The sequence below is a fragment of the Corylus avellana genome, chromosome ca8 (assembly GCF_901000735.1).
Source record: "Corylus avellana chromosome ca8, CavTom2PMs-1.0".
Lineage (NCBI taxonomy): Eukaryota > Viridiplantae > Streptophyta > Magnoliopsida > Fagales > Betulaceae > Corylus > Corylus avellana.
The window spans coordinates 13,913,359-13,925,469 of NC_081548.1; the positions used below are offsets into that span (position 1 = coordinate 13,913,359).

Here is a 12,111-nt window from a genome sequence, read left to right on the forward strand (position 1 = left end):
CACCTCATTGCCCAGTGTTTTATTTTTTTTAATTTGAATATTTGAATATTTTTATTTTATATTTGCTTTTTAAAAAATAAATAATATTTTATTATTTATCTTGAGTGGGACACATGTCAAGCTAATGGCAGTTGGATAGCATTGGATGGCTAGGATTTGAAGAAAACTTGATGGGCAATTTTGGCAGTATTGCCGGGGATCCCGATCCATCTCACACACTCTCTAAATGGAAATAATAAAAGGAAAAATCGTGTGTTAATAAGGAGAGAAATCATAAGGCATTAAGACATTTAATTCATACAAAAATAGTACAGGAAATTATTAAAAATCGGTTCAATCTCACGCACTCTTTGAATGGTTCAAGTATTAAAATTATGAGTAAAAAAGCCGGGTTATTATTTAAAAAGTTGGGTAAAGTCCACTTAACCCCCTCAAACTACCACCCTAATGATGATCTACCCCTCAAATTATCAATTATGACAATTTACCTCCACAAACTATCAAAACAATAACAATGTGCTCCCAATTTTAACAAAATGATGAAATTACCTGTATAGAAATTTCAATAAGACAAAAATACCCTTAAAATGATTAAATTGTAATTTTAATAGCCACATCATTCTTGGAGGGATTCAAGAGGGACACAAGAGAGAGTTCTGAAATTACTGAAGTTGAACATAACAAAGAACAATACATTGAATAAAATCAAGTTCAAAACAAATAAAGTTTTTAAAAAGCTAGAATGTCATCTAGAGGGTAATGCTAGAAAGAATTACGAATGCCATTTCCCTTTTTTTTTTGTTTTTGTTTTTGTCGAAGTAACAAAAATCATACTGCTTAGGTTGCGAGCCATTGCCATTGGGAACACTTCATGCGCACAACGCAACTGTGTAGTTAAAATAGATTACTGCTCCACTTGTTATTATTTTTTTTTCTTTTTTATTGTTCGTTTTCTCTTCTCAAAATAAAAACACTAACAAGCAATTCAAATACAAAACACTTCTAAAAATACAAAAACAACATTCACATAATAACCAATATTTTGCTCACTAGTTTTCATTTACATTTTAGAAAACTAAATAAGCCCTAAAGCAATATGATGCATGGACCTTCTACTAGAATTAATCTTCTACCAGGAGACTTAAGGTGGCCCACATGTCACATATATTATATGTATATAGTATATTATATATATATATATAGTTTTTATTAAACAAAAAAACTTTGGGTAATTAAAGTACAGTTAACTACTAAAGGTGAAAATGTGTTTTATTTTCACCAAGTGTTGTCTCCCTTGATGGAAGGAAGCAACGTAAGATAAATGGATAGGGGTCTTGGCCTATATAAAAGACAAGCCTGTGATATTCATTGATCAAATCTTTAACGTGAAAAACATATAGGCCAAAAATCTTTATCTATCACTCTCCAACAAAGTGAGGGTTCTAGGATTGTGAATTGAGGGTTCTAGGATTGTGAATTCAGCAAACGTTCAACAAGTATTCAATTCAAGTGCTTAAACAACAATGGCTAGAGGTTAGTATTTTTTTATTTTTTATTTTTTATTTTATTTTTTATGTTTATATAATTTTCTCCCAAATTCTTACATTAGCGGTATCAGAGCCTACTTCTGTGCCATGTTGTTTAGTATCAATCTATTGAATTTTAGTAGAATGATTGAATGTTTGTATTAGGACTACGGTTGTTGTGAGATTTTTGTTTTGTGTTTCAAGTTTCATAATGGGTATGGTTTCATGGTTTGGCCGGATCATTAAAATTTAATGTTTATGATGCTTTTGTGGTTTTAGAAGATTAATCTTGTTGTTTTTTATTGTGCAAAATACTCCATTTTTACAATTTTGGAATCATTAAAAAAAAAAAAGAAGATTAAGATTTTTGGCCATGCCATTTTTCTTTAAAATGATGATTTCTTTTCATTGTTTTTGAATTCCCATATGTTTCAAACCCATAAATTAGTAGTCTTGATGATTCTGAACCAAAACCATGTTATAAAATCGGGTTTTAGTGTGAAAATTTGATAAAAAATGAGAAAACCCGTTTTTAGACCTGTTTAGGGCGAGACCCGACCCAGATCCGTTTTTCAGACCCGGATGAAGTTCCCTACCCGAATGCAGGCCCACTCATGTGTTGGGCGCGTCCAGCACATGCGCCATTACAAAAAAAAAAAAAAAAAAACCTGCTTTAATGGAGGAGTTGCTTGTGGGATTCAAACCCCACAACCCGAGATTCTGCAAGCCAGCTTTACCATCAAGGCAATGTGTCGTTTTGGTTTGATATACATTTAGTTATTTATATATACAGTGTTATGCCATTATGAAATTACAGATTTAATGATGGAAAATGCCTTTTATTGTGCATTTAGAATAGCCATAGCATCTTAAAACACAATTATGTAAAATTTTATAATGGCATTTCATATTGCAATTAAGTTGTCATAGTGATTACTTGGCCCTACAAGGAAGTGATCATTTTATATGACTTAATTAGAATAAGATAGTAAAAAAAGATATTAGAAAAATTGGATACCTAATACCCACAGGTGCAAGATCTATTTTTCTTAAGCATTTATAGAATTTACTAGTCTTATTATGAAGATATACAAACAAATCTTATGCATAATGCGATCTTTACCCACAGAGAGATTTTGATTTGTTTATGAATTTGACATTGGTTGATTCATACTATAATTTGTGTTTATTTCAAAGTGTTAATGCCTATTCTTGGTTATTGCAGCTATTGTTTCTTCTGTTTTAAATAATGAATCTTCTCATATTCCATTCTTAAACGGAGATAATTTTTCGGACTGGAAAGACAAAATTCTCTTGACATTAGGGTGCACAGACCTAGACTTTGCATTGCGTGTGGAGGAACCACTCGTGCCCACTGAAACAAGTTCGTTAGTAGAAAAAACTACATATGAAAAGTGGAAGCGGTCAAACCGATTAAGTCTAATGCTCATTAAGTCACATATTAGTAAGAGCATTAGAGGTTCAATTCCTCCATGTGATAAGGTAAAGGACTACTTAAAGGCCATTGAAGAACAATTTGTCAGTTCTGATAAGGCATTAGCTAGCACTCTAATGAACAAGTTGTCAATTATGAAACATGACAAATTTAGGAGTGTGCGTGAGCACATAACTGAGATGAGGGACATTGCTGCACAACTTAAGTCCTTAGAAATTGAGATTTCAGAGTCATTCCTTGTCCATTTCATACTCAATTCTCTCCCTGCTGAATATGGACCATTTAAGATTTCTTACAACACACATAAGGAAAAGTGGTCCATTAATGAACTTTTAACAATGCGTGTACAAGAAGATGAGAGGTTGACACATGAAAATTGGAGAGTGCACATTTTATGACTCATAAAAAGGGCAAAGGTGCTGAAATTAAATGGAAGAAGGATGAACAAGCATCATTCAAGCCTTATGGAAATAAAGATACATGTTTCTTCTGTAATAAAAAGGGGCACAAAAAGAAGGATTGCCTAAAGTACAAAAAATGGCTCGAGAAAAAAGGTAATCTCGATTCTCTTGTGTGTTATGAATCTAACTTCATAGATACTCATCATAATACATGATGGATTGATTCGGGTACTACAATTCACGTTGTCAATATCATGCAGGGATTTCTCAGCCTAAGGAAACCGATGGGAAGTGGACAAGGCATCTATTCAAGAAATGGGATGCATTCGCATATCAAGGCTGTAGGAACCTTTAGACTTGTTTTAGAAAATGGATATTTTAGACCTTGTAAACACCTTTTATGTTCCTTCATTTTCAAAAAATTTAATTTCTATATCTAAACTAGTACCTTTGGGGTTTGAATCTAATTTTATTGGGTCAAATGTCTATTTGTTTAAAAACTCTACAGATGTTGGCTCAGGAATCTTAGTCAATGATTTATATAAATTAAATTTAGATCCCATTTATGAACAAAGTCTCTTAAAATGCAACATTATTGATGAGTCATCCTCTATGTTATGGCATAAGAGATTGGGACATATCTCTGTAGAGAGAATCAAAAGACTAATAAATGATGGAGTCCTTTAGGCTCTAGATTTTTCAGATTTTGGTACTTGTGTGGATTACATAAAAGGAAAGCAAACCAACAAGACCAGTAAAGGTACTAAGAGGAGTGAAGAAATACTTGAATTATACACATTGACATCTGTGGACCATTTAGTACCCCATGTTTGAATGGTCAGAGATACTTTATCTCATTTATTGAAGACTATTCACGATTTATGTATCTTTACCTCTTTAATAAGTCTGAAGCACTAGATGCTTTCAAAACATATAAAAGGGAAGTAGAGAGGCAATTAGAAAAGAAAATTAAGATCGTAAGATTTGATAGGGGTGGAGAATATTATGGTAGATACACAGAGTCAAGGCAAAGACCGGGTCCATTTGCCAACTTTCTCAAAGAAGAAGAGATTATTGCTCAATTTACAATGCTGGGTTCACCTTACCAAAATGGTGTTGCTGAAAGGCGAAACCGTACCCTTATGGATATGGTAAGAAGTATGCTTAGCAATAGTGATCTTCCTTTACTTTTGTGGAGTGAGACCTTAAAAACTTCTGTATATATCTTAAATAGAGTTCCATCTAAGGTTGTTCCCAAAACACCATTTGAGTTATGGAAAGGATGGAAACCTAGTTTAAGACATTTTCATATATGGGGTTGTCTAGTTGAGGTTAGGGTTTACTATCTACAATTAAAGAAATTGGATCCGAGAACAGTCAGTGGATATTTCATTGGCTATGCAGAAAACTTTAAGGGTTATAGATTTTATTGTCCCTCACATACACCTAGAATTGTTGAAGCTAGAAATGCAAAATTTATTGAGGCTCTTGACATTAGTGGGAGTAATGTTCCTCAAAAGATAGAGTGGGAGGAAACACAGAATTTAGATACAACATCCGTGAATCAAAATAAGTTGACTGTTTTTCAAGAAAATCAACAAGATATCCTTCAAGAACTACCACCACCTCAAGAGGAACATATCAATGTGGAGTCTGTAAGTCAATATCTACATAATGTGGATGACACTGTAGAATTAAGAAGATCCTCAAGAGTAAGGAGGCCAAGCATTTCTGGTGATTATTATGTATACCTATTAGAATCTGACTTTGGTGTCGGACCTATGGATGACCCAATTTCATTTTCACATGCCATGAGTGATGAAAACTCAAAATTTTGGTATAATGCCATGATAGAAGAAATAGAATCTATGGCTAAAAATCAAGTTTTGGAAATTGTCGAGTTACCTAAAAAAGTTAAAGCCATTGGTTGTAAATGGGTTTATAAAACCAAGGAAGAATAAAATGGTAAAATTGATCGATATAAGGCTAGACTTGTAGCTAAGGGATTCACACAAAGAAGATATTGATTACCATGATACTTTCTCTCCAGTTTCTAAAAAGGATTCCTTTAGAATAATCATGGCATTAGTAGCTCATTTTGATTTAGAGCTACATTAGATGGATGTGAAAACGGCTTTCCTTAATGGGAGTCTTGAAGAAGAGGTGTACATGAAACAACCTGAAGGGTTTTGTTTTGATAAAGGTGATCAATTAGTCTGTAGGTTAAAGAAATCTATATATGGACTAAAACAAGCATCTCGTCAATGGTATTTAAAATTTCACAATGTTATTACTTCATGTGGATTTGCGGAGAACATTGTGGATAATTGCATATAACAAAAATTTAGTGGGAGTAAATTTGTTTTCTTAGTCCTATATGTTGATGATATCTTACTTGCAACTAATGATTTGGGTCTACTGCATGACACTAAACAATTTCTTTCCCAGAACTTTTAAATGAAGGATTTAGGTGAAGCTTCTTATGTCTTAGGCATTGAGATTCATAGAGACAGGTCTCAAAAGATGTTAGGTCTGTCTCATAAAGCCTATATTGAAAGAGTTTTGGAACAATTCAGAATGCATGAAAGTACACCCAGTGGCGGAGCCAGATGTTTAAGAATGTAGGGGCCGTAAAAAAAAATTTCACATCCTAAATTTTTTTTTTTTTTTTTGCGTCCTAAAAATTTTGTTCACATTGAAAAATTGGTAATTCACATAGTATATGCATCACAAAAAAAAATCTATAAAAGTTCATAAATATGTGCTCAAATTGATATATTAGAAATATAACATGTTAGCACTATATCAAAAAGATAGAAATACAAAAAAGTGTCTAGAACTGCACTTTACGGTCTTTTAGAAGTACAAAATCATCAAGTATCGAATCTAAATTGAAACTCTCAGCAATTTCCCTTTCAATATAAATAACTAAACTATTTGCAAGAAAATCATCCTCCATTTTGTTGCGTAGTCGTGTTTTAACAATTTTCATTGCTGAAAATGCTCGTTCGGTAGTTGCTATAGATACTGGCAGAGTCAAAATAAGACGAATCAATCTATCAATAAGATAGTATGTCTTTGATTTTTTTGTCTTTGCCAATCCTTGGCATAATTCTGCAATAGAAGACAAATTTTGTAATGTTGGATCGATGCGGGCATCAAATTCAAAATACCTCAACAGATATCTCAAATTAATTTTCTCCAACTCAGAAAAATCAAGAGGATAATACTTCTCCGCAAGGATACATATATCGTCAATTTTGAAAGATTTATAAGCATCTTTTGGATCCAAAGCAGAGCTAAGTATCAAAAGTTCCATCACCTTTTCACTAAACCTACTATCAAGCTCTTGCAATTGAAAGTCGATGGCAGTATTGAATATGTCAAAATGATAATGATGCTCCACTGTAATGTGATCCTTTTGATTACGACCTCGACCTTCAATATAACGAGCACTCAAATCCGGAATGTCAATTTCAGATTTCTTGCAGAAACAGACAATGTTCTCAAGTAAATTATCCCAACCATCATCTCTCAACTTTTGGATAAGTTTTTTCGCAATAGAAATTGAATGAATAGCATTCAAAATGTCTAGAGATTTTTGCTGCAACACTTGACAAAGAACATCAGTAATGCCCATGAGTTCCTTCATTAAATGTAAAATAAATATAAACTCGAAGGATGTAAGCATTTTATAAGCAGCCTTAGCATCTCCTCGTTGAGAGTAAGTACCTCATTCTCTTTGAACATCTTCAAGCACTATACAAGTAGCATCAAACATCCTTATAATGCTACAAATAGAATTAAAATGAGAACCCCAACGAGAATCACCAGTTCGTTTCAAAGTGCCAATTTGGTTAGCCCATTTTCTAGTTTCAAGCTCACCAATAGCTTGCATATGTGCAATATGTGTTGCATGAACAACTTGTAGTAGATCATGACGTTTACATGAAGCACTGGCCACATTGATAATAAAATTCAAATTTGTGAAGAACACATGAACATAATCCACCTCTCTAGATGCAGCAACTAATGCTAATTGTAATCGATGAGCAAAACAATGAATATAGTATGCACAAGGACAATCATTAAGAAATAATGCTTGCAATCCTTTCCATTCACCACGCATGTTACTAGCACCATCATATCCTTGTCCACGAATATTTTGAATATCAAGGCAATAATGAGAGAGAACATCAGATATTCCATTCTTTAGAGTCAATGCCGATGTGTCTTTAACATGAACTATATTAAAGAAACGTTCTTGTATAAAACCATCTTTATCAACAAATCTCAAAACAATAGCCATTTGCTCTCTCTTAGACTCATCTCGTGCTTCATCAACAATAATGCAAAATTTAGAGTCTCCAATATCTTCACGAATTTTATTTCGCACTTTACTTGCAATGACATGCAAAATCTCCTTTTGAATTGTATGTGAAGTATACTTTGCAAATTGTGGAGCATTTTCCAAAACAACACTTGCAACTTTCTCATTATATGAAGCCAAAATTTGAATCATCTCAAGAAAATTACCTCGATTTTTTGAAGCAGGAGTCTCATCATGACCTCTCAAAGGACATCCTAGAAATGTAAGCCACCGAGCAACATCAATAGAAGTTTTCACACGAAGTCGATTATTTAGAATTTGTTCGGTACTTTGTGCATTCAATACTTTATCAATATGCTGTGCTTGATTTCTCAAATCCTCACAATATTTCACAACATTATTATGAGGTGAACAAGGATCCTCCCCAATATGAGTCAAGAAGGCACAATTTTTTCCATCATGAACTTTTTTCCAACTTCTAAACCCATTTATAGTAAATACATCCCATCCAGGACGTCCAAGTGCTTTCATAGAAAAAAGATAGCATGGTAGGCAATATGCAGCATCCGTAGAACGAGAATACTCAAGCCAAGTTGAAAATTGTGTGAACCAAGAAGCTTGAAAGTGACGAGGGTGCTTTTCTGGTCCAGAAAGTGGATATTGTTCCTTTCGAAGAATAGGTTGATATGGACCATGTTGCAAATAAGCCCGCCTTATTTCATCCCATTGATTGACTGGATAGTCCCAGATCGGAGGACGTAATCCAGGATCTCGTTCTATAAAAGAAGCATCAACTTCATCAACATTAAGTGTGGATAATTTAAAATGAGCCTCTTGTGTCTCCGCAATTAGAGATTCTCCGCAAGGATGTTCTTCATCTTCAACCCTTGAAGATTTAAGATGACACTCATCGGGATTTGAAGTTTCGGCATTAAGATCCAACGGCGTATTACTTTTCGAAATGTCGGCTTCTTTCATTTTAAAGAATGAATCAATAGTTTTAAACTTTGACATGATGCATGAACCTAAAATTTTCAAGTTAAATCACAACCCCGTAAGATAGACGATCAAATTTCCAATATACATTACCGATAATAGAACAAATGCAACTATTTATGATGGCTAGTACCACTAACATGTATTATTATTCTCTTAATTTGATCAAAGCCTAAAAAGGCTAAACAATAACACAACAACAATTTTCGCCCAGTTTCAAGTTTTCAGACTTTCAATTATGCTACAATTTTTGCCGTATTGTTTAATTGTTATACATCAAATTGATGTCTATTTATAATGATTAATGGGTACCACTAACTTGTATTATTCATTTTTTTTTTCTCTTAAGTTAATCAAAGCCTAAAGAGCCAAAGAGGCTAAACAGCAATATAACACTTTCAAGAATCAAAATAAAAAAAATTAAGCAGATTCTTGGGATACCTACCTCAGTGTTTCCGGTAAAAATCCAATCTCCCAATGGACCCAATCCAATTTGTCAATCTGACCAGTGACCACCTATTTTCTGCCCTGAACATACATGACACCCATTAAGCCTTAAGGGGGAAAAATCAATACACTAACATGTATTATTCTCTTAATTGATAAACAATGTCATAACACAATAGTTGAACAACCTGAATATCATCAATATAACACTTCCAAAATAGAAACCAGATTCTTGGGATTATGGAATACCTTAGTGTTGCAGGCTCGCAGCTGTCGTCGGTAAAAATCCAAGTCCCCAAATGGGCCAAATCCCAATCAGACTGATTGAATCAATAATCAGTTTCGGACTTTCATTGCTGCCCTAAAAAGACATAACAGTATGACACCCATTTAAATTATAAACAATTTTTGGATACTCTTCTTTCATCAAGAGAAAACAAATCAAGATTTAATGCATAAAATTAACCCTAAATCAATTCTAATTTTTAAGGGAACAAAGGATGCAAAACCCACTTGATATCTGATCTTCAAACCTTTACTGTTATAAGTTACAAATGCAATTTATCATCACTGAAGAAGAGGCTGGAGAGCGACGGAGATTCAGCCTTTCAGAAAAGAGAAAGGGAGAGAACTAAGAACTCAGAGAACAGAAGCCGAGAGGCGAGTGCGTGAGTCTTGAGAAAGAGGGAAAATAATTTTTTTTTTTTTTAATAGCTTTTGGGGCTACTGCAGACCAGCAATAAATGTTTTTTTTTTTAATACTTGGAGGGGCCCCTTTGTAGCTGGTCGTGTGCTCGGTGCTCCAGACAAGTGTCTAAAGTTTTTTAAAAAACAAAATTCTTTGTGGAAATGTGGAATTGTGGGGGCCGTATATTAGTATGTAGCTAGATGGATGAGTGGTCAGCAGCTAAACAGCCTCAACTTGTGCTTAAATTTTTTTTTTTTTTGTAATTTCCCTTGGGGGGGCCGTGGCCACCACTGGCCCATACGTGGGTCCGCCACTGTGTACACCCAATGCGGCACCCATATTGAAGGGTGATACATTCAATTTAAGTCAATGTTCGAAAAATGTTTTGGAAAAGAAAGAAATGGAAAGCATTCCTTATGCATTTGCTGTTAGTAGTTTAATGCATGCACAAGTTTGTTTAAGACCTAACATTGCATATGCAGTAGGAATGTTAGGAAGATATCAAAGTAATCCGGGAATGGAACACTGGAAGGCTGCTAAAAAGGTTATGAGATATTTACAAGGAACGAAAAATCATATGTTGACTTATAAGAATGTAGATTATCTAGAAGTGGTTGGATATTCAGACTCAGACTTTGAGAGTTGTAAAGACTTTAGAAAGTCCACTTCAGGATATGTCTTTATGTTGGTAGGAGGTGCTATATCATGGAAGAGCACCAAACAGACGATAATTGCATCCTCTACCATGGAGGCAGAGTTCATAGCATGCTTTGAAGGGACTTCACAGGCAAAATGGTTAAGAAATTTTATCACAGGGCTTCAAGTTGTGGATTCAATATCCAAGCCGTTACGAATTTACTGTGATAATTTGGCAGCAGTTTTCTTTTATAAGAATAACAAAAGTGGGAGTAGAACCAAACATATTGACATAAAGTATCTTGATGTCAGAGAGAGAATTAAGCAACAAGAAGTATCTATAGAGCATACAAGTACAACTTCTATGATTGCAGATCCCATGACGAAAGGGCTCTCAATAAAGACATTTTCGAAACATGTAGAGAGCATGGGATTAGTGAGCTTATTTTATGCTTGATTAAATTCTTGTTATTTAGAGTACTCGTTCATTGTCAAAACAATGTTTATTTTTGTGCACATAAAGTATTTGCTCCAATACAGTTATACCCATAATAACTTATTGGAAGTTATTTATAAAGAATTATACCATAAACATATTTTATTTTTGAAAGATTCATACATTGTAATACATGGAAGGAAATGTTGATATAATAACATAACCGCCATGATTCGTGTATTGTATCTCTCTTTAAAGCGAAACTAAAGCTTTAGTAGTTTTCAATTTGGCCATATACAGTTTTAGTTACCCAAACGATTTTAAAATGTGTCATGTGAGCCAAGTGGGAGAATATTAGAATTAATATTCCATCAGGAGACTTGAGGTGGCCCACATGTCACATATATTATATGTATATAGTATATTATATATAGTTTTTATTAAACAAAAAACTTTGGGTAATTAAAGTACAGTTAACTACTAAAGGTGAAAATATGTTTTATTTTCACCAAGTGTTGTCTCCCTTGATGGAAGGAAGCAACGTAAGATAAATGGATAGGAGTCTTGGCCTATATAAAAGACAAGCCTGTGATATTCATTGATCACATCTTTAACGTGAAAAACATATAGGCCAAAAATCCCTATCTATCACTCTCCAACAAAGTGAGGGTTCTAGGATTGCGAATTGAGGGTTCTAGGATTGTGAATTTAGCAAATATTCAACAAGTATTCAATTCAAGTGCTTAAACAATAATGGCCTGAGGTTAGTTTTTTTTGTTTTTTTGTTTTTTTGTTTTTTTGTTTTTTTTTTTATGTTTATGTTTATATAATTTTCTCCCAAATTCTTACACCCTCATCCAGTTATATATATATATATATTTCTGGTGGGTAGCGTTTGAAGTAAATCGTAACTCTCATAATGACATGAAAAGTTGTCTTTTTTAGAGTTGTATATATGCGCAGATACGATTTTTAATAATATTCGTATCTATATAATGTAGTTATCTTTTTTAGGTATCGATATTCATATTATGTAATTACTAATCGCATCAAGTGCGGTTATTGTGGTTAATTATTATCCACCATCTGCATATTAGGTTACGGGTATTTTAGGCATATTTTAGTCTTTCAAGCCTTTTTTAGGTCTCTAAACAGTACGTAGCCTTTATGATGCTCGACACCATCTTAGGTGTTG

General features: G+C 33.6%; 1 protein-coding gene and 1 pseudogene across 1 annotated transcript; one reads left to right on the plus strand and one right to left on the minus strand.

Moving 5' to 3' along the window:
* Window positions 1-1,523: 1,523 nt before the first annotated feature.
* On the plus strand, window positions 1,524-3,380 carry LOC132190913 (uncharacterized). Its single transcript, XM_059605938.1, has 2 exons — window positions 1,524-1,533; window positions 2,752-3,380. Exons 1-2 carry the CDS (start codon window positions 1,524-1,526, stop codon window positions 3,378-3,380), a joined length of 639 nt encoding a protein of 212 aa, XP_059461921.1.
* A 2,836-nt stretch (window positions 3,381-6,216) lies between these two features.
* LOC132190914 (uncharacterized) lies at window positions 6,217-8,691 on the minus strand (annotated as a pseudogene).
* Between the last annotated feature and the right edge of the window lie 3,420 nt (window positions 8,692-12,111).